This window comes from Macaca mulatta, chromosome 13 (genome assembly GCF_049350105.2).
Source record: "Macaca mulatta isolate MMU2019108-1 chromosome 13, T2T-MMU8v2.0, whole genome shotgun sequence".
NCBI classification, from domain to species: Eukaryota; Metazoa; Chordata; class Mammalia; order Primates; family Cercopithecidae; genus Macaca; species Macaca mulatta.
Window position 1 is genome coordinate 117,917,477 of NC_133418.1, and position 23,536 is coordinate 117,941,012.

The 23,536-nt window shown below is 42.2% G+C and overlaps 1 protein-coding gene across 2 annotated transcripts in view; it reads right to left on the bottom strand.

Moving 5' to 3' along the window:
* Positions 1-18,953: 18,953 nt before the first annotated feature.
* The window catches only part of RSAD2 (radical S-adenosyl methionine domain containing 2), a 34,806-nt gene continuing 30,223 nt past the window's right edge, over positions 18,954-23,536 (bottom strand). Inside the window, exon 6 of one of the 2 annotated variants that reach the window (XM_077958546.1) lies at positions 18,954-21,568. In XM_077958546.1, coding sequence (XP_077814672.1) covers positions 21,404-21,568 — 165 coding nt within the window. In that variant the 3' untranslated portion in view covers positions 18,954-21,403. 2 annotated transcript variants of the gene reach the window in all.

Below are 23,536 nucleotides of genomic sequence, written 5' to 3' on the forward strand. Positions count from 1 at the left end.
GGCGCGGGCGGGGCGCGAGCGCGCACAGAGGCCGGGCACGCGGGAGGCTCGGCCCCGCCCCCGCCCCGAGCCGCACAGCGCCCCCTGCCGCCCGCGTGCGCCCGCCCGAGGTCGGGAGCCGCCCCGCAGGCCCCCAGGACAGGCTCCGGGACCACGAGGGACTGCGGAGACCGCCTGCGCACGCTAACATGAAAATGCTACTCCTGCTTTAGTGGCCTCCAGAAGACACTCCCCTGATTCCCACACCGAGGGAACACATATCAGCAAGCTAGGAAAGAAGAGGTGACCCAGCCCAGCGCTCTAAACCAGGGCGCGAACAGGCGTTAAGCTGCGCAGCTGCGCCCTGGGCTCCGGTCCTGCTCTGCTGCAGACCCCACCGGAGCCAGCACCTGCCTCCCAGACCCTTGCTGGGGGGGCTGTGAGATGAGCCCAGAGCCTTCCTGAGCCAACCCTCGCAAGGAAAGTCTGTCTGTTCATCCGACTACCTGCTTGTCTAGAAGGATGGAGAAGAGAGGGCCCCCCCCCCGGGTGGTCCCAAAAGGTGGAATGGACATCTGGGATCCAAGCATAGCACTTTCTTTCTTTTTCTTAAGGTATCTAGCTTGTTGGAATCTAAGATCTGCGAAGGTATTAATAGAATTCCTGTATCTTCTGCCACTCCCCATAGGAGCTTCAAGTTACACAAATGTTAAATTGTATGTGAGATGTGCATATATGAACAAAACCTACGAGTATGCATGAAATTATACCTCTTCAATATAAAGATTCTTTTTTCTGCAATATTAAACGGAAACCCCACTAGAACATCGTTTTTCCTTAATAGCAGACCCTCCACACTGTGTGGTCTAAATGCAAGCTTTACCACCTACTAGCCATTAAGCAAGTTACTTAACGTTTTCGTGCTTCCATTTTCTTATGTGGAAAATGAGGTGGCAATAGTATGTATGAATTCTTGGGAGGGATTACACAAGTCAAATAGGCCGAGCACCATGGCTTACACCTGTAAGCCCAACACTTTGGGAGGCCAAGGCAGGAGGATTGCTTGAGCCCAGGAGGTCAAGGCTGAAGTGAGCTGTGTTTGCATCACTACACTCCAGCCTGCGCAACAGAGTAAGACTTTGTCTCTCAATAAATAGATAGTCAAATTAAATATAACTGGCAAACTAAAACAACTCCATAGTCCTGAGCTACAGTTTGTCTCATTTCTCCAAAGAATTAAATGAGATGATTATTAACTAACTCAAAGCTCTGCATAATTTGTCTTCTGCTACCCATACATTTTTATAGTAAAATAAAATAAAATAAAATAAATCTGCCTCCTCTGTATTGAGAAGTTATTCTGGTAAATATTTGACCTCTTCAAAGATATGAACGAGCACTTGCCTTCTAATGCCTCAGTTTCAGATTCTTTTTAGAAATGTCATTATTCAAGAAAAATGCACAATGGGAAGAATCTTAACAACAGCACTTTGTTACTCCAGCCTCTCACTAGAAGATGAAAATAGTTCTGCATAAAGGCCTGAGCTTTATGAAAAATATATTCACACCTCCCATGTCCGAGTTGGGATACCAGAGAAGTTCTTGGTTGAGTACTACTTATGAATGAAGGATTCAGGGAATGCATGGGTGGGTGACTGCAAATGCACAAGAAGTGGACGTTGTACTGTGTTCCCCACAATAAAGTGGTCTGTATAAAGATGCAGGCGTTCTCATGGCATACAGAGGTATAAGAGCCAAGCTGGGGGACTGCATAGGAGCATCTGGGGCTGCAGGAAGAGAGTTAAGGTGCAAAACCGCCCTAACCCAACTGAGACTTGTAATTGCTCATATGGTAACACATGTGACTTCATTCCCCTGCTCTGTCTTTGTGAATGCAATCATTGTTGGGGAGATAGTGAGAGGGGCCACTGGCATTGAAAGTACAGTTTGCAGCAGGCCTCAAAAGGCACTCAGATGCAGTTTTCTCTGCAAAGACTTCCTGGCCTATCGTGGCGTTCCCCATCCCCAGATCTCTGATCTCTGAGCTGGTGTAATACTTAGTCTTTGCCTATGTTGGTCATGGCATCTGCCACACTTATTGTTTGTGGCATTCACTCTCTGATGCTTAGATCTTAAGATTCTAGACAACAGCATTTTTCTACATATTCCCTCTTAGGGCCCTGAACATAATAAGCACTCAATAAATACTGAGTGAAATCCTCTCCTCTGAGCTATGCCTCTGAGCAGCTGCCCTAGTTCTCTCCAACAGTAAGTTTGTTGGGTCTCTCAAGTTCACTTCCAGCTGTCACTGTCAGTTTTCAATCCAGCCCTCTATTCAGGTCTGGCTGGCCCATCTCCCCCAAAGGGCTGTCCCATAGAGCCCATTGTAAAGGACACTCATTGTTGCCAAGTGTTTGTGCCAATGCAGTGTGACTCACCATTCACTCATTGAACAAGCTCTTCCTGATTACCTAGATGGGTAAAATTTCTGCTCATGGGAAGCAGGCTGGCAACTCAGTGCTGCAGCAAAAGGCCCAGAGGCTGGGAAAGCAGCCAGCCATTCTGACACCTCTTCTAGACACAAAATCAAGGGAAGCTCAGACTCACACTTGAATTTTTTTAAAAAAATTAGACAATGGGCTGGGCTTGGTGGCTCATGCCTGTAATCCCAGCACTTTGGGAGGCCATGGCAGGCAGATCAACTGAGGTCGGGAGTTCGAGACCAGCCTGACCAACATGGAGAAACCCGTCTCTATTAAAAATACAAAATTAGTCAGGCGTGGTGGCATATGCCTGTAATCCCAGCTACTCGGGAGGCTAAGGCAAGGAGAATCACTTGAATCCGGGAGGCAGAGGTTACAGTAAGCCAAGATTGTGCCATTGCACTCCAACCTGGGCAACAAGAGCAAAACTCAGTCTCAAACAAAAAAAAAAAGGAAAAAAAATTAGACAGGGGAGTTTGTGTGAATTTGTAATCACACATTCCATAAATATAGAAAATTCACATTTTTTAATTTTAAAAATTAACTAATTCCATTTCTTGTTTCTCTAGGGTAGCAGGAAATTAAATGCCAGTTCTTATTCTGACTCTCTCTCTTTAGGGACACACAGGAATCTGGGGGATATTATGGTTCTGGGAATGTGGAACGTAACCTCTCATCTTCAGCCCGTCTGTGCTACTGACCGTCTCATTCAGGAAGCCACGCCTTCGCTCAGGAGCAGACTGCACAAGGCACAGTCCCCAGGTGAGCCACACAGCCCTCCCAGGGTAATGCCAAGGAACAGAGGACAGTTCCCGCTACTCTCAGGGTCTTCTTGGCAAAGCTTCTGATACAGTTTGGCTGTGCCTCCACCTGAGTCTCATCTGGAATTGTAGCTCCCATAATTCTCATATGTTGTGGGAGGGATGCGGTGAGAGGTAACTGAATCACAGGGGTGGGTCTTTCCTGTGCCATTCTCGTGATAGCGAGTAAGTCTTATGAGATCTGATGGTTTTTAAAGGGGAGTTCCCCTGCAAATGGTCTTGCCTGCTGTGCCTTTGCTCCTCCTTGGCTTCTACCATGATTGTGAGGCCTTCCCAGTCATGTGGAACTGTGAGTCCATTAAACCTCTTTTTCTTTCTAAATGACCTAGTCTTAGGCATATCTTTATTGGCAGTGTGACAATTGTGACACATGTGACATTGTGACAATGACAAGCTTTATTGACAGCTTCCCTTGTCTGTACTCTTACCTTCCTCCCTTCAAAAGCACCCTCTCTTTCTTTTCCAACCTTGACATCTCAAGTAATCTCTGCAGTGGGTGTGGCATCCACATAAGACAGGATGCAGACATGTCTCCAAGCAGCTTCAAACAAAACTTCAAGAAAGAAAGTGCAAGTGAAGAAGGAAATTCATCCGTCCCGTCACTTAACACAGCACTGTCACGGACATCTTGTGTCCCCTTAAAATTCATACGCTGAAGTTCTAAGCCCCAGTACCCCAGAATGTGACCTTCTTTGGAAATAGGGTCATTGCAGATATGATTAGTTAAGAGGAGATCATACTGGAGTGGGCTGTAATCCAATATGACTGGTGTTATGTAAGGGGGAAATTTGGACGCAGACACACACACACACAAGGAGAACACCAGGTGAACTGAAGTCAAAGATTTGGGTGATGCTTCTACAAGCCAAGAAACACCAAAGATGACCAGCAAAGCATCAGCAGCTGGAAGAGGAGCCTGGACCAGATTCTTCCTCACAGCCCTCAAAAGGAACCAATCTTGCTAGAGCTTTGACTTAGATTTCTAGCCCCCTGTGATTGTTGATGTTAAGTGTCAACTTGAGTGGGTTAAGGGACGCCCAGATAGCTGGTAAGACAGTATGTCTGTGTGCATCTCTCAGAGTGTTTCTGGATAAGATCAGCATTTGAATCCTTAAAGAAGATCTGCCCCCACCCACGTGCATCACCCAGTCTCTAGAGAGCCCAAACAAAGAGGAGGAAGGGCACAGATGCTCCCTCTGTTCCAGCTGGCACATCCATCTTCTCCTGCCCCCTGACTTCAGAGCTCCTGGTTCTTGGGCCTCAGGATTCCTCAGGATTCCAGCACTTACATGACAGCATGCTTCCCCCTCCCCACTCCACCCCTAGGGTCTCAGCCCTTTGGCCTCTGACTGAATTCCACCACCAGTATTTCAGAGTCTCCAGCTTGCAGACAGCAGATCATGGGACTTCTTGGCCTCCATAATTATGTGAGCCAATTCCCATAATCTATCTATCTATCTATCTATCTATCTATCTATCTATCTATCCATCTATCTTTCTCTCTTTCTCTCTCTCTCTCTCTCTCCTATTGATTCCGTGTCTCTGAAGAACCCTAATACACCTCCAGAACTGTGAGACAATAAATTTCTGTGGTTTAAGCCACCTGGAAGGTGGTACTTTATTTCACCAGGCCTAGCAAACTAATACAAGCACATGGAAAGTGTCTACTCATGACTACAACTCAGAGAACAAGCGTTATAATAAAAATAAAAGTGTTACACAGAGGTGGCAAGATAAATGACAATAAATGAAAACATTAACATGTGAATTAAAAGTAAAGATATTTTTCCTAGCATTCTCCTAGAAAGTAGAGATGTGTCTCTCTTGTTTGCCATCATATCCAGCAATGGCAAGATAAGTTCTAGACACTTAATAAAAATGTGTTGAATGTAAGAAATTACATTTGTTGGATGTAAGAAAGAACATTCCATGGTTCTCTATTAACCAGATCTTCTATGCATGGCTCAAATGCAAGCTCCATAGAGTCTACTTAGAACTGAAAAGGACCCGAGAGAAAGTTTTGTCTGATCTTTTCACTTCACTTATGGAAACACGGAGGTTTACCGAGGCTGTGCCAGATCCGGGATCCCTGCTTGCTCATGGCACATATGGTACTATTACAGAAGGCTGATTCAGAGGTCTTTTAACTTTTTATTACACTGCCTTTCTACAGTAATCAATTGAATATGGCCCCTGGGGCTTGACAAAATTTTTAAAGGCTTTCTCAAGTCTCCAAGAATGATTATATTTAACAGCAGACAGACTTCACGTGGGCAAACATTTAATGCTCACTAAATAGCCGCGCACTTTCCTAGATTTTCTGGCCTCCTTACAGTCAGGCCAGGGCATGTGACTCATTTTGTTCCATAGACTGTAGACACAAGCCTCACTTCTGGGCCAAGGCAAAGAGAAGACCTTCATGACACTGAACTTGCCCGTCCCCATCCCAGTGATAGAACCACATATGGAGGTGGTGGGACCACCAAATGGAGTCCGCTGGATCTGTGGCTTGCCCACTGGTAAGATGATTCTCAGGAGAATCTGAACCTGCATGCATTAAGCTATTGAAATTTTAGGGTTTATTTGTTAGTGCAGCATGGTCTTGCCTAAACTAACAACTAAAGCTAACACATTCACTGTAAACTGGTTTTGAGTAGCAGTAATTCATAGGTACTTGAGTCTTGAAGGAGAGCCCAAGTACAGTGCTAGGTAGGCAGAGTAAGTCATTCAGTCTTAGACATGAGAGCACATTTGAGGCAGATAGCCAAGAGCTAGGAAAAGATGGGAACCTGTAAGAAATTCAGGTAGCAGATAGGTGGAAGGGGAACACAGTACAGAATCCAGGTCTGTGTCCTGGACAACAACTCAGGTGCCCACCGCTCATTCCTAGTGAACGCTGCCACATGGTAACACATGAGGTTTAAAATAAAGAGCCACGGGGGAGAAACAGGACTTGCTGCTCCACCTACTGAACAGGGCTCAGGTGATACATCGCAAGGTGGATGCTTGAGTGCTTCATGCAGATTCCCTACAGAACCAAGGCAGTCATGATCCCATGAGCTGGGACTGTTGGATGTGGAAGGCTCGCATCCCAGGAATCAACCTTGGCCAAAGGTAGCTGCCTCTTGTAAAACTGCTTCCAAAACAGCTTGCCTGATCCAGGCAAGGCTCATGCCTGCCCCACTTGGCATACCTTGGGACCACACTGAAGGGCTCTCTGGTCCTAGAGTTCCCCAGCAAAGGCATCCCAGCTCCCCTGCTTCCTCATTCTTCTACAGGAACCCTTCCTAAGCATCTCTTAACGGCCAACCTTCATCTCAAGAGCCTATTTCCCAGGGAACCTGACCTGAGACAGTAAGATGGGGAAAGTGAGCTCCAGCAAGACTGCAGAAGAAGAGAATCATAAAACATTTTCCTGACAATAGATTGTCTGACTTGGTAGGACCAGCAGGTTTTATGGATAAAGGTGGCAGGTGGGCTGGAGCAGGAATGGACAGAGCCTTGGATGTCACCTAAGAATGGAAAGTTCTGGGGGATGGTGGGAATAAAAATAAGAATAGGGGCTATAGAGACCCTTTGTGGACTGAAACATACTTAAAAGCCCCTTTAGAGATCATTTTGTCTCATTGCTGTGTGTTTCTAAGTATTTGACTTTTATTCTGCTATTATTTTAAATGCTCCTAACCTTAGATAATTCAATCTTCTTAAAATACATACAGTACTTAAAAACTTCTCTCTCTCTCTTTCTCTTTCTACACACACACACACACAAACACACACACACACACACCATCGCCACCCCCATCAACAACAATAACAAACGCAAACACTCTCATCAAATCCCCATGCCTTGACAGCCTGGAAGATTTCTCATACTCTTTTAAACTTCAGTGCACCACTGACACCTCTAGTAACATTTCTGTCACCCCGCTGGGTTAGCCAATCTTTCTGCTGAGTTGTGCTCACACCACTTTTATTACTCTCTTATTATATTATTTGTATGTTTGGCATTAGACGTGAAAGAATGTAATATTCCAATGAAAGAATGCAAATTCCTCTTTCTCCTTTCCCCATCTTGCACGTGTATGAAGATCTCTATTCATCTGTCTTCTCCTTCCTTCTCTCATTTCATATCTTTGTGTGAAAGTTTGGTCTATTGGGTTGTATTTCTGAGAACATATTCTTATCAGAGGATCACAGGGCAAGGCCACAAGCCACTTCCTCCAAAGAAGACATGCACTCACAGTTTCTCATCATCAAGAGGGGAGCAGGCTTCATGGATTGAAACAAACAAATAACAACAACAAATAAAACCCAGAAACTCAGAAGCTGAGTCCCAGGCAGTTTGGAAGGAAGAAGGACAAACCATCTCCCTGAGCTTGGTTTGGGCTTGGCCGCCAAAGTCAGTATGTTTCATCAAGATCTAGCTATGCGCGCGGTCATGTCAGTTAGACTCCCTCCGCTCCAGCTATAAAATAAGGGATGATTACACTTCTCTTATATGGTTTCTCTGAGCATTTAAAATAAAAATTAGTCAAAGCACTTAACACCATACTTGCCATGCCTGCTTCAGGGCTCAAAAATTGTTAGCTGCTAAAATATGCTCTCTACCCTCAAGGGCCATATAGTTTAAGAGAAGAATCGTGTGTCCACTGGTAGGAGGCATAGGCACATTCCCCCCAAACCGAGATTATTGTGATTCTATCAGTTGTAGAGCCACCCCCACGGAGAATGTAAATCTTGGTCAATATTGTGAAATGGGACTATGAAGTCCAAATGCCTTAACCCCTCCTGAAATTGTATCTCCATCATTAGCCTTAGACAATCTGAATGTTATTTGTTATGGGATCATTTTGGTTAGGACTGGCTAATCTGTGTTACAGTAACAAGTAATCTCAAAAGGTGAACTGTCCCATGCATGCAGTTTGCTATGACCATGTTTGTCTCTTCAATACTATCCTCCCAATAAGCACACAAGATCAAGGTTGCCTGTTTTTAGACTCAGCCATCTCAACATTAGGCCTCCTCTGTAATCACTGTGGCCCCAAAAGCAAATGTTGTAAAGCCTTGTACCAGTAGTTAAACGCACTCATCATTGGCCAGAACGAGTAGCTTTGCTTAACTGAAAGGTGAGAAAGTATAATTTTCTCATGTTCACAGAAAGGGGTATGAAAGACTACTCAACGTCTTTACAATAGGGAGTAAAAATATTTCCTTCAAGGAACAATGATTAAGGTTAGCAGTTTTCAGTGAACAGCTAATGCCTGACATACCATCGAATAAATTAGGGGATAGTCATGGTGGCACTGAGACTTGAATTTGAAGACAGGCATCTGATAAGACAAGTCAGATCTTCAGAGGTATTTCACTTGGGGAGTGTCATGTTTTATAAAACTTGAATGCCTCTAAGAGGAGTATGTTTTCTACCTCACCCTGGCTCCCACCACCCTGTGCTGTCTTATATCCAGTTGCTTTGCACATTTCTGTGTCTCTGATTTTTGAGGCCACTTGAAGGCCGACATTGGACCCTTCACAAAACAGAGCAGAGCATTTTTTTGTTTTGTTTTTTCTTTCTGTAGGTTACTGGGGGAACAGGTGGTGTTTGGCTACATGAGTAAATTCTGTAGTGGTGATTTGTGAAACTTTGGTGCACCCATCACCTGAGCAGTACACACTGCACCCAATTTGTAGTCTTTTATCCCTCACCCACATCCCACCCTTTCCCACTGAGTCCCCAAAGCCCACTGTGTCATTCTTATGCCGTTGCATCCTCATAGCTTAGCTCCCACTTAAGTGTGATAACATACAACGTTTGGTTTTCTATTTCTGAATTACTTCACTTAGAATAATGGTCTCCAATCTCATTTAAGTTGCTGCAAATGCCATTAATTCATTCTTTTTTATGGATGAGTAGTCAGAACATTTTTAGAAGTTTATGTTCTACTGAATTTTTCAGACCTGAGCTCTGGGGAAGCACTCATCTCAATATTCCTATTAAGATATAGAATGAGAGATCAGAGTCAGCCATGTATTTTTTTTGTGTGTGTGAAAACTTTGTTGCTACTTCTACCATCCTTCAACACTTATTTTACCTATTTGTTTACAAGACTGCCTTCTCCACTAAACTTTGAGCACCTTAGCAACAAAACAATCTCATGCTCATTTTTGCGTTTTTAGCACTTGCTATAAAACCTGATATATCATAGGTGCATACTAAATGAGTAAGTGAACTAATGGGCAGCCGTCTTAAGCCTCCTGTTCTCTAAGGTGTTCCTCCCCAAACCCAAATGTCCTCTCTTTTTGCTCATGACAAAAGAGACTGTTAGTAGCTACCAGAGGCTACCAGGAGCTGTTTGTGTAATTAACTGAAGTCCTTACTCTAATCTTTGCATTGATCCCTCATTTTGCTGATGAAGAAACTGGGCCTTTGTGAACCTAAGTATCTCACCCTTAATCAAACACAGTACTGCAGCTCAAGCCGGGCTGCCTCCATGGCCTGTGCCTTTTCTATCACTGCTTTGCCTCTCTTACTCAGTTGTTTAACTCCCTCGTGTGTCTAACTCTTGTCCTAACATTTGCAAATTTCTCAAAGTTGAAAAGCCTAACTCTTCTTCTTGGATATTTCCCATAGCGTCTGGCACAGGTCTCACCACATGGTAGATATGCACCCAGCTGTTCCTGAATTAAACCTTTCAACTACAAGGATCTTGCCATGCATCACCAGGTTATGGTAGGCAAATAGGTAGGACATAGCTTCAGTTTGCTCTCTGTTCCCTTCTTTTCCCTCTCCTGGCCAATACCTGAGAGAAAGGTGGTGCTGACTCATCCCCACGACAACTGGAAGAACAAGATTAATGTTTGCTACTTCCCCAAACTCCCTCAGTTTTACAGAAAATCAGTGGAGAAATTGCAAGCGTAATCACGACGAAGATATTGCAGGCTCTGTCACAGCTGATGGAGGCAATAGGAAACTTCCAGGTGTCACCAAGTCATACTACTCACAGCACTGCCTATTTCAATAGAAGTGGCTTTATTAATTGCCATCAAAGTCAGGTCAAATCTATTAAATGGCAACAAAGTCAGGTCAAATCTATTAGGTATACTACATCTTACTATTTCAATGATGGGTCATGCTATGGACTGAATTGTCTCCTTCCAAAATTCACATGTCAAAGCTCTGATCCCCAGTGTGACTATATCTGGACACAGGGTCTTTAGCAGGTAGTTAAGTTCAAATGAAGTCCTTATGCAAAAGGATGGTGGCCTTGTAAGAGGAGAGCGATCTCTCTCTCTCTTCCATATGAGAACAGGGACAAGGCAGCCATCTGCAAGCCAGGGAGAGAAGCCTCACCAGGAACTGAAACAGTTGGCACCGATCTTGGACTTCCAGCCTCCAGAGAAATACGTGTGTGTTGTTTCTGCCACATGGTATATGGTATTTTGTTATGGCAGCCTGAGCTGACTAATTCAGGTCAGTTTGACTCAACCAGCATTTGAATGCCTGCTGTCTACTAGGCTTCCAGGAAACAGTGATATCTGAGTTACGATTTAATGAAAAATGAGGTATTCTTCGCAAAAGCAGATGGCACCAGCTACACATATACAAAGGTTTTCTGGTTATTCACAAGAGTAGATGTCAGAAAACGTAAAAGATAAAGCTGAGTATAACCCAGGAAGAGAACTGACAAAGGTCAGTCTATTCAGACGTGTTGCTGAGAGGGGTTTAGAAACAAGTTGAGGCGGCCCTGAATGAAAAAATAAACAATGTTTGGGCAGTTTTCCAGATTCCCCAAGAATGAACTTTCACAGAGAAGCTTTGTTTTTATTTGTGTGTGTGTGTGTGTGTGTGTGTGTGTAGAGAATATTACCAAAATTAACAGGATACCACTCACATCCATAAACAAACATGTAAACAACTCAAAAACCAAATCCAGTGGTTTTTCTCAAGTTAACTCTTGACTTTTTAATGCCATTGAATGTTTTCTCATCTATTAGTGTGAATTGCTGAGAACTGGCTGTTCTCATTAAAGTATAAAATGCTAATTTACTTTAAAAAACTTCAGAAGACATGTGAAAAATAAAATTATTGAGTATGAATGCAATTCTACTAAGCAATATATATGACTGGAAAGATGTAAGCTAAATTACCAGTTACCCCTATGTGACACAATTATGGGTAATTTTAATTTTCTTCATTTTGTTTTACTGTTTTCAAAATCCTCCAAATGTGTATTTTTTAATAATAAAAATAAATATTGTTACAATCGTTCTGATCTTTTAAGTCTATTTTAGTAGTATCTGAGGTGGACTTGCTATAGTTCTCCTAAGCATATATGGGGTTTTTATATAATTAAACTTGACTTGGAGGACTGGCAAGATGGCCAAATAGGAACAGCTCTGGTCTGCAGCTCCCAGTGAGACCAACAAAGAAGGTGGGTGATTTCTGCATTTCCAACTGAGGTACCTGGTTCATCTCATTGGGACTGGTTGGACAGCGAGTGCAGCCCATGGAGGGTGAGCCAAAGCAGGGTGGGGCATCGCCTCACCCAGGAAGCACAAGGGGTCAGGGAACTCCCTCCCCTAGCTAAAGGAAGCTGTGAGGGACTGTGCTGTGAGGAATGGTGCTATCTAGCCCAGATACTATGCTTTTCCCACGGTCTTCACAAACCACAGACCAGGAGATTCCCTTGGGTGGCTACACCACCAGGGCCCTGGGTTTCAAGCACAAAATTGGGCGGCCATTTGGGCAGATGCTGAGCTAGCTGCAGGAGTTTTTCTTCATACCCCAGTGGCCCCTGGAACACCAGTGAGACAGAACCATTCACTCCCCTGGAAACGGGGTTGAAGCCAGGGACCCGAGTGCTCTTGTTCAGCGGATCCCACCCCCACAGAGCCCAGCAAGATAAGATCCACTGGCTTGAAATTCTTGCTGCCAGCACCGCAGTCTGAAGTCGACCTAAGACACTTGAGCTTGGTGGGGGGAGGGGCGTCTGTCATTACTGAGGCTTGAGTAGGCTCTTTTCTCCTCACAGTTCAAACAAAGTTGCCGGGAAATTCGAACTGATGGGGAGCCCACCATAACAGAGCAAAGTGGCTGTAGCCAGATGAATTCTCTAGATTCCTCCTCTCTGGGCAGGGCATCTCTGAAAGAAAGGCAGCAGCCCGGCCGGGCTCACACCTGTAATTCCAGCACTTTGGGAGGCCAAGGCGGGTGGATCACAAGGTCAGGTGTTCGAGACCAACCTGACCAACACGGTGAAACCCCATCTCTATTAAAAATATAAAAATTAGATGGGCATGGTGGTGCACACCTGTAATCCCAGCTACTCAGGAGGCCAAGGGAGTAGAATCACTTGAATCCAGGAGGCAGAGGCTGCAGTGAGCTAAGATCAGGCCACTGTACTCCAGCCTGGGCAACAGAGCCAGACTCCATCAGAAAGAAAGGAAAGAAAGAAATGCAGTAGCCCCAGCCCCAGTCAGGGGCTTATAGATAAAACTCCCATCTCACTGGGACTGAGCACCTGGGGGAAGGAGTGGCTGTGGGTGCAACTTCAGCAGACTTAAATGTTCCTGCCTGCTGGCTCTGAAGAGAGTAGTGGATCTCCCAGCACAGTGCTCAAGCCCTCCTAAGGGACAGATTGCCTTCTCAAGTGGGTCCCTGACCCTCATGCCTCCTGACTGGGAGACACCTCCCAGCAGCGGTCGACAGACACCTCATACAGGAGAGTTCCAGCTGGCCTCTGGCAGGTGCCCCTCTGGAACGAAGCTTCCAGAGGAAGGAGCAGGCAGCAATCTTTGCTGTTCTGCAGCCTCTGCTGGTGATAATCAGGGAAACAAGGTCTGGAGTGGACCCCCAGCAAACTCCAGCAGACCTGCAGAAGAGGGGCCTGTTAGCAGGCAAACTAACAAACAGAAATCAGTAACATCAACATCAACAGAAAGGATGCCCATGGAAAAACCCCATCCAAAGGTCACCAACATCAAGGACAAAAGGTAGATAAATCCACAAAGATGAGGAAAAACCAGCACAAAAATGCTGAAAATCCCAAAAACCACAGGGCCTCTTCTCCAAAGGATCACAACTCCCCACCAGCAAGGAAACAAAACTGGATGCAGAATGAGTTTGATGAATTGACAGAAGTAGAAGTTGGGTAACAAGAACCTTGATAAAAGGTTACAGGAACTGCTAACTAGAATAACCAGTTTAGAGAAGAACATAAATGACCTGATAGAGCTGAAAAACACAGCACAAGAACTTCATGAAGCATACACAAGTATCAATAGCCAAATCGATCAAGTGAAAGAAAGGATATCAAAAATTGAAGATCAACTTAATGAAATAAAGCGTGAAGACAAGATTAGAGAAAAAAGAATGCAAAGGAACAAACAAAGCCTCCAAGAAATATGGGATTATGTGAAAAGGCCAAACCTATGTTTAATTGGTGTACCTGAAAGAGACGAGGATAATGGAACCAAGTTGGAAAACACACTTCAGGATATCATCCAGGAGAACTTCCTCAACCTAGCAAGACAGGGCAACATTCAAATTCAGGAAATACAGAGAACACCACAAAGATACTCCTAGAGAACAACAACCCCAAGACACATAATTGTCAAATTTACCAAGGTTAAAATGAAGTAAAAAATGTTAAGAGCAGCCAGAGAGAAAGGTTAGGTTACCCACAAAGGGAAGCCCATCAGACTAACAGCAGATCTCTCTACAGAAACTGTACAAGCCAGAAGAGAGTGGGGGCCAATACTGAACCTTTTTTAAAAAAAAAGAATTTTCAACACAGAATTTCATATCCAGCCAAACAAAGCTTCATTAACAAAAGAGAAATAAAATCCTTTACAGACAAATAAATATTCAGGGATTTTGTCACTACCAGGCCTGGCTTACAAGAAGGAAGCACTAAATATTGAAAGGAAAAACCGGTACCAGCCACTGCAAAAACATACCAAATTGTAAAGGCCATTGACACTATGAAGAAACTGCGTCAACTAACGGGCAAAATAACCAGCTAGCATCATAATGACAGCATCAAATTTACACATAACAGTATTAACCTTAAATGTAAATGGGCTAAATGCTCCAATTAAAAGGCACAGACTGGCAAATTGCATGAAGAGTCAAGAGCCATCAGTGTGCTGTATTCAGGAGACCCATCTCATGTGTAAAGACACACATAGGCTCAAAATAAAGGGATGGAGGAATATTTAACAACCAAATGGAATGAAAAAAAAAGCAGGGATTGCAATCCTAGTTTCTGATAAAACCGACTTTAAACCAACAAAGATCAAAAAAGACAAAGAAGGGCATTACATAATGGTAACAGGACTGATGCAACAAGAAGAGCTAACTGTGCTAAATATATATGCACCCAATACAGGAGGAGCACCCTGATACATAAAGCAAGTTTTTAGAGACCTACAGAGACTTAGACTCTCACACAATAATAGTGGGAGACTTTAACACCTTGCTGTCCATATTAGACAGATCAATAAGACAGAAAATTAACAAGGATATTCAGGACTTGAACTCAGCTCTGGACTGAGCAGAACTAACAGTCATCTACAAAACTCTCCACCCCACATCAACAGAATATACATTCTTCTCAGTACCACATCACACTTATTCTAAAGTTGACCACATAATTGGAAGCAAAACACTCCTTAGCAAATGCAAAACAACAGAAATCATAACAAACAGTCTCTCAGACCACAGTGCAATCAAATTAGAACTCAGGATTAAGAAATTCGCTCAAAACCACATAACTACATGAAAACTGAACAACCTGCTCCTGCATTACTACTGGGTAAATAACAAAATGAAGGTAGAAATAAGTAAGTTCTTTGAAACCAATGAGAACAGAGACGCAACGTACCAGAATCTCTGGGACACAGTTAAAGTAGTGTTTAGAGGGAAATTTATAGCACTAAATGCCCACAGGAGAAAGTGGGAAGGATCTAAAATCGACACCCTAACATCACAATTAAAAGAACTGGAGAAGCAAGAGCAAACAAATTCAAAAGCTAGCAGAAGACAAGAAATAACTAAGATTAGAGCAGAACTGAAGGAGATAAAAACATGAAAAACCCTTCAAAAAAAGCAATGAATGCAGGAGCTGGTTTTTTGAAAAGATCAACAAAATAGACCACTAGCCAGACTAACAAAGAAGAAAAGAGAGAAGAATCAAATAGGCACAATAAAAAATGATAAAAGGGATATCACCACTGATCCCACAGAAATACAAACTACCATCAGAGAATACTATAAACACCTCTATGCAAATAAACTAGAAAATCTAGAAGAAATGGATAAATTCCTGGACACATACACCCTCCCGACACTAAACCAGGAAGAAGTCGAATCCCAGAATAGACCAATAACAAGTTCTGAAATGGAGGCAGTAATTAATAGCCTACCAACCAAAAAACGCCCTGGACCAGATGGATTCACAGCCAAGTTCTACTAGTGGTACAAAGAGGAGCTGTACACTTTGTGGTACAAAGTGTACAAAGTGTACAAAGCGGTACAAAGAAGGTACAAATTCCTTCTGAAATGATTCCAAACAATAGAAAAAGAAGGACTCCTCCCTAACTCATTTTATAAGGCCGGCATCATCCTGATACTAAAAGCTGGCAGAGACACCACAAAAAAAGAAAATTTCAGGCCAATATTCCCTGATGAACATTGATGTGAAAATCCTCAATAAAATACTGGCAAACCAAATCCAGCAGCACATTAAAAAGCTTATCTACCATGATCAAGTCAGCTTCATCCCTGAGATGCAAAGCTGGTTCAACATACACAAATCAATCAACGTAATCCTTCACATAAACACAACCAATGACAAAAACCACATGATTATCTCAATAGATGCAGAGAAGGTCTTCGATAAAATTCAACACCCTTCATGCTAAAAACTCTCAGTGAACTAGGTATTGATGGAACATATCTCAAAATAATCAGAGCTATTTGTGACAAAACTACAGCCAATATCTTACTGAATGGGCAAAAACCAGAAGCATTCCCTTTGAAAACCGGCACAAGAAAAGGATGCCCTTTCTCACCACTTCTATTCAACATAGTATTGGAAGTTCTGGCCAGGGCAATCAGGCAAGAGAAAGAAATAAAGTGTATTGAAATAGGAAGAGAGGAGGTCAAATTGTCTCTGTTGGCAGATGACATGATTGTATGTTTAGAAAACCCCATCATCTCAGCCCAAAATCTTTTTAAGCTGATAAGCAACTTCAGAAAAGTCTCAGGATACAAAATCAATGGGCAAAAATCACAAGCATTCCTCTATACCAACAGACAAACAGCCAAATTATGAGTGAACTCCCATTCACAACTGCTACAAAGAGAATGAAATACCTAGGAATACAACTTACAAGGGATGTGAAAGACCTCTTCAAGGAGAACTACAAACCACTGCTCAAGGAAACAAGAGAGGACACAAACAAATGGGAAAAGCATTCCATGCTCATGGATAGGAAGAATCGATATTGTGAAAATGGCCATACTGCCCAAAGTAACTCATAGATTCAATGCTATCCCCATCAAGCTACCATTGACTTTCTTCACAGAATTAGAAAAAAACTACTTTAAATTTTATTTGGAACCAAAAAAATAGCCTGTATAACCAAGACAATCCTAAGCAAAAAGAACAAAGCTGGAGGCATCACGTGATCTGACTTCAAACTAGACTACAAGGCTACAGTAACCAAAACAGCATGGTACTGGTACCAAAACAGATATATAGACCAATCAAATAGAACAGAGGCCTCAGAAATAACACCACACATCTACAACCATCTGATCTTTGACAAACCTGACAAAAACAAGCAATGGGGAAAGGATTTCCTATTTAATAAATTGTGTTGGGAAAACTAACTAGCCATATGCAGAAAACTGAAACTGGACCCCTTCCTTACACCTTAAACAAAAATTTACTCAAGATGGATTAATGACTTAAACGTAAGACCTAAAATCATAAAAGCCCTAGAACAAAACCCAGGCAATACCACTCGGGACACAGGCATGGGCAAACACTTCATGACTAAAACACCAAAAGCAATGGCAACACAAGCCAAAATTGACAAATGGAATCTAATTAAATTAAAGAGCTTCTGCACAGCAAAAGAAATTATCATCAGAGTGAACAAGCAACCTACAGAATGGGAGAAAATTTTTGCATTCTAGCCACCTGACAAAGGGCTAATATGCAGAATCTATAAGGAACTTAAACAAATTTACAATAAACAAACCCATCAAAAAGTGGGCAAAAGATATGAACAGACACTTCTCAGAAGAAGACATTTATGTGGCCAACAAATGTATGAAAAAAAGCTCAACATCACTGGTCATTAGAGAAATGCAAATCAAAATGACAATGAGAGATACCATCTCACGCCAGTTAGAATGGCAATCATTAAAAAGTCAGATGCTGGAGAGGATGTGGAGAAATAGAAACACTTTTACATTGTTGGTGGGAGTGTAAATTAGTTCAACCATTGTGGTGATTCCTCAAGGATCTAGAACCAGAAATACCATTTGACCCAGCAATCCCATTACTGGGTATATACCCAAAGGATTATAAATCATTCTACTATAAACACACATGCACACCTAGGTTTATTGCAGTGCTGTTCACAAATAGCAAAGACCTAGAACCAACCAAAATGCCCATCAATGATAGACTGGATAAAGAAAATGTGGCACGTATATGCCATGGAATACTATTCAGCCATAAAAAAGGATGGGTTAATGTCTTTTGCAGGGACATGGATGAAGCTGGAAACCATCATTGTCAGCAAACTAACACAAGAACAGAAAACCAAACAATGCATGCTTTCACTCATAAGTGGGAGTTGAACAATGAGAACACATGGATACAGGGAGGGGAACATCACACACCAGGGCCTGTCAGGGCTGGGGGGTTATGGGAGGGATAGCATTAGGAGAAATACCTAATGTAGATGACAGGTTGATGGGTGCAGCAAACCACCATGGCACGTGTATACCTATGTAACAAACCTGCACGTTCTGCACATGTATCCCAGAACTTAAACTGTAATACACACACATACACACACACACACACACGTGCTAGAAATTACTTTGTCATATACAATGGTTTGCTACTTTATTCTCCACAATTCATTGTGTAGAGTGTATATATTCATAATTGATAAATTCAAATGTGCATACATTTAAAATTTTTATGTAACTAGACTTATTTTCTATCTCCAGGCTCCAGTTCTAGTTAATGTAAAAAATGATACTGTCACTTGTAGACAAACACGGTCAAATAAAATTTTGGATTAAAAAAAGAAATAATTAAATGCAATGTAAAATATCTTCCCTTAACATGTAAGATACCTCCAAGAAATTGTTCCTTGATTTCTCAATTGAATGTGTTTTACAAAACTAACACTCACATTTAAAACTGAAAATTTAAAGCATAACACTATATAGACTGAATTTGAATTTACTGTAATGTTAGAAGTCCTTATTTCTCCCCTTTAAGAGAAATTAACATCTGAATATTTTAAACATTAAGGCCTTGCAAATCCTACCACTACATTAGGCAGTGGTGGCGGGTTGCGGGGCGGGGGGCGGGGGGGGAGGTGGGCGTGGCACGTGAATAATAGTGGACAAAATAGCTGAAAATGTATTAAACATAGCTTACAGTTTTATTTCATTTTACATTACATTCCTCTTTGGGGAAAGAAAAATACAGTTTCCCTCAGCTAGAAAAAAATTCACTCCAACTCAGAAGATTCAAACTTCAAATCCAGATTTGGTTTCAAATAACACTGATTGAATACCTGCTGTATATCAAACAGTGTCCTTGGGGCTTTCACACATGTGACCCTTCTTAGTTAAACTCTTGTTTTTTGTTTTTTTTTTTTTTTGAGATGGAGTCTTGCTCTGTCACCCAGGCTGGAGTGCAGTGGCACTATCTCGGCTCTGCAACCTCTCCCTTCCAGGTTCAAGCAATCCTCCTGCCTGGGCCTTCTGAGTAGCTGGAATCACAGGTGTATGCCACCATGCCTGGCTAATTTTTGTATTTTTAGTGGAAACGGGGTTTCACCATGTTGGCCAGGCTGGTCTCGAACTCCTGACCTCGTGATCCACCCACCTCGGCCTCCCAAAGTGCTGGGATTACAGGCGTGAGCCACCGTGCCGTGAGGATAAGCAAAGTGCACTCATGTTAAGTACAAAATTTATTTTATGTTTATGCTGATTATATGAAGGTCATCATAGCTTAGATACAATCAAAACCCATGGGGAACAACTTTATAATTCATTTTTCTCTTTTCTAACAAAAAAAGTAAATAGGTAAAAAGGAAAATAGAAGACAACCTATCCTATCCTGGATGAGACACGCACATATTTAAATTGAATTATAGTGACTTAAAATTTAAGTAGGAATATATTTTTTTTTCTGAGAAACAAAGTTATAAAAACCAAAACTTTCAAAATCACCAAGTCTTGAAAACAGATTATGAAGCAGAATTTCTGGATGGTGTTTAATGACATCAGGCAACATTTAAATGCCACCTAGTGAGGAACACTGAAATTGCAGCTGAATTAAAATGACCTTTTATTTGCCTGGACAACAAAAATTTTCCATGATTTTGCTTTTTTGAAACAATGATAAGAAATTATTTTTTAGGCAATAAGATACTAAGTTATGGCAACAAACTGCATGGGATATTTCCACAAGGAGAGGATTTTGTTCCCTGATCTAGTTTACGTGACATTTTCCCTCACGCTTGCTTTCTCTGAGCTGACTCTTCTTAAACTGACCTAGATGGTAGCTTATTTCAATTGACTCAGAGTTCATTCAAAAATATGATATGGTGACATGGATTCACTGACATGAAATCTAGGCACTCTCTCTGCTCTTGCTCACATTCTTCTTCATCCAAGGTTCCAGCGTAATTTTAGGATATCTTATGCCAATCCTGTGTGCCGTCACCTCTCAGAAACGTAGGGACAACCAGCTATTCAACTACACTCCTATTCTTTTGCTTGACAGCCTCATGTGGCCAAATGATAGGTGAACAAAGCAGTACAAGCACTGCGCCCATGTCAACGCCATCATCAAATGGATGATGGTTTTGCGTATCTTGGTTTTGCTCAGGATCTTCGAAGAGAAAGGAATACAACAGGTACCACACATATATAGGTAGCCAGCATTCACGGAACAGCCACCATGCGCAGGGCTGCACCCTTTTTTAAATTGGAGGGAATGGAATCATAAAAGCACAGAACTGTGATATAGCATGATGTACTGGGGAAACCGGAGGTAGACGTTGTTTCTGGAATTGAAACAATGTGCACGTATAAACTGCATGCATGTACACATGTAAATATGTGTTATCTCCTTCTAGGGACTTCTTGAAAATTGGTAGGATTATCATAGCATATGTTCTTGGAAACATCTGTTGACTATTTCTATACTTTACAGTAAAAAGTACAAGACTGCAATGGCATAAAGGCCAAAAAAAAAAAAAAAAGCATTATAACCAGCAGAAATAATTGAAGCAGATATTTCATAATGTCTCAGATGTGAAAACTGGTACCTGGATATTTAGCAAAATATATTGACTCTGTCAAACGAACAAACCTGGAACAAGAAATGGCTTCAAAATGGAAATACAGAAATCACAGTAAACATTGTTTAAAATGTCAGATCCAAATTAAATATTGCCCCCACAGATATCACTAGAGCTTATTTCTTACAAATGCACCACTGAGCTAAAGGTCAGGTCCTGTGTATAGGGACCTTGTCTAAGCTTTTTTGGGGCCATTATTCCTGTGTGTATTCCCTCTTTTTAGCTAAATCAAACTCAAAAACAGAAGTGCTGTTTCAATAACAACAAGGTTATAAGTCAGTGAAGTAAAGTTCGTGGTTTTCCATTGTCTCAGGATTTGCTCTCCAGGTTATTTATGTGTTCAGTGACCACAGGTAATCAGATGTCATGTGCAGCAGAAAGTCAGGTTTTCAACCACTGGGAAATACCAATGGGATAGCACTGCAGACAATGGCAGTCACTCCAGAGGGTTTCCCACTGGTGTGTTGAAGTCTCGTTCCACTTTCCGCTCTACCAATCCAGCTTCAGATCAGCCTTACTCCATGTGTATTTTCCTCCTCGCTTCAGAAACATCTTTTCATCAAATCCACTGAATTTTATAGCTTCTTCTACACCAACATCCAGGATGGACTTGGAAGGGTCCTTCCGTCCCTTTCTACAGTTCAGAAAGCGCATCTAGAAAATTCATAACAGAAACTGGTATATTTCCATGTGATGAATCCTGTAGAACTCAATCTACAGTATTAATCCCAAATAGCTTTTGATATTCCAGTCATGTCGACAGATATTTTTTGAAATCTGTGGCTGATATTGAACCCCTTGGACCGCATCTCTCTACTCAACCAGCTCATGATCTGGTGGAAGAGGCTGGGCTAAGCATTGTAGACACCTAAGTGCACGATAAACAGAATGATATGCACTCCGCGTGGGCAGATGTAGCTCCACTGGGGGAAGGGGTAATCAGGAGAGGCTTCCCCCAAATGCTGACATCTGAATTATGTGTTGAGATTTTAAATTGGAGGGAATGGTATCATAAAAGCACAGAAGTGTGATATAGCATGATGTACTCGGGAAATTGGAGGTAGACGGTATTTCTGGAATAGAAACGATGTGCATGTATAAAGTGCATGCATGTACACACGTAAATATTAATAAAGGCTTGTTTTGAGAAAGGGAGAGAGGATGTAAAGAAAGGCGCTGCTGAAGCAGGCAGGTGCCAGATCAACAAGAGTCTTCTATGACCTGCTAAGGCTCTTTGTTTTAATCTTATTCCATCCATTTTCATTTGTTTTATTCTGTCCTAGACTACTCTGTAGGCAGAAATGATTTCTTCACACTCCTTACGACCTACACTGAGTGTTTCATAGGAGCACAAGTAATACTTGTTGAAGCAAAATGTTATTCAATTGGTAAAAGCAAATTTTGGTTCAACTATGTGTTTTCCAAATATGTGGAGACCAGCTAGTTTGCTGAGGGATGCTGGTCAAAATCCCTAGTCAATCATAATAATTTCCACTCCAAAAATAAATTGTTTGAATTTTCCTCTCTACCTTGGACCCAGAAACTGAGTATTTTCCTTATCACCTTTTCCCTTACGCTCTATTAAGAAAGCTTATATTGTTAAGAAATGAAATGGCTATAAACACTGATTGGTTAACTTGAAAATAACAAAATACCAGCTGGGCATGGGGGCCCACACCTGGAATCCCAGCATTTAGGGAGGCCCAAGAGTTCAAGATCAGCATGGGCAACATGGCAAAATCCAATCTCTACAAAAAATACATAAAAATCCAGTTATGTGTGGTAATGCACACCTGCAGTACCAGCTACTTGGGAGGCTGAGGCAGGAGGATCACCTGAGCCCAGGAGGCTGAGGCTGCAGTGAGCCAAGATTGTACCACTGCCCTCTAGCCTGGATGACACGAAACCCTATCTCAGAAAAAAAAAAAAAAAGAAAAGAAAAGAAAAGAAAAGAAAACATCAAAAGTGACAGTAAGCATTTCTCCAAAAGACAAATCCAATTTAAATATGGAACTCAAGGTGGCTGGAGCTCATTTCTTTAAAATACGTCTTCAAATGGACTTATTTGTCCTTTGCTAGAAAGAGTGGCAAAGGTTATAGATCTAGAAAAAAAAAAGACAGAGGAAAGGGGGAAGTGATTTGTTTTTCAATTTTGAGAAGCACGGGTTTCCCTCTTCCTTTGGAAGGCAGCGGGGGTAGGAATAATATCAGTGGTGTTTGGAGCAGAACCATAAGCCTCTCCTCACCAAAGCCAAAGTTTATCAATCAGAAGACAAACTGGCTGTGTCTGGTTTCTCCAAGATAATGAGAAGAGTGATATGGCCTTCCTCCAAAGTAGGCTGGATGCTGTATCTCAGGAGAGCCTCCAGCCCAGGACTACATAACAGACGACTTTGTTGTGTGTGATAACAGGTTCCATGTGACATCCACGGAAGCATAGCTATATGGCAGACAATATCACGTGGTGCTCAGTGCAAATCAATGCTGGGACCTGGGTTCAAGCATGTGCTGTTCCAGTGTTTAGCTTCACGTTTGACCCTGAGAAGTGAGGGCTCTAGCATAATCGTAATCACTGACCGTCAAACTGTGAAGTGCTAATTAAGAAGGACAAATAGGTACTAG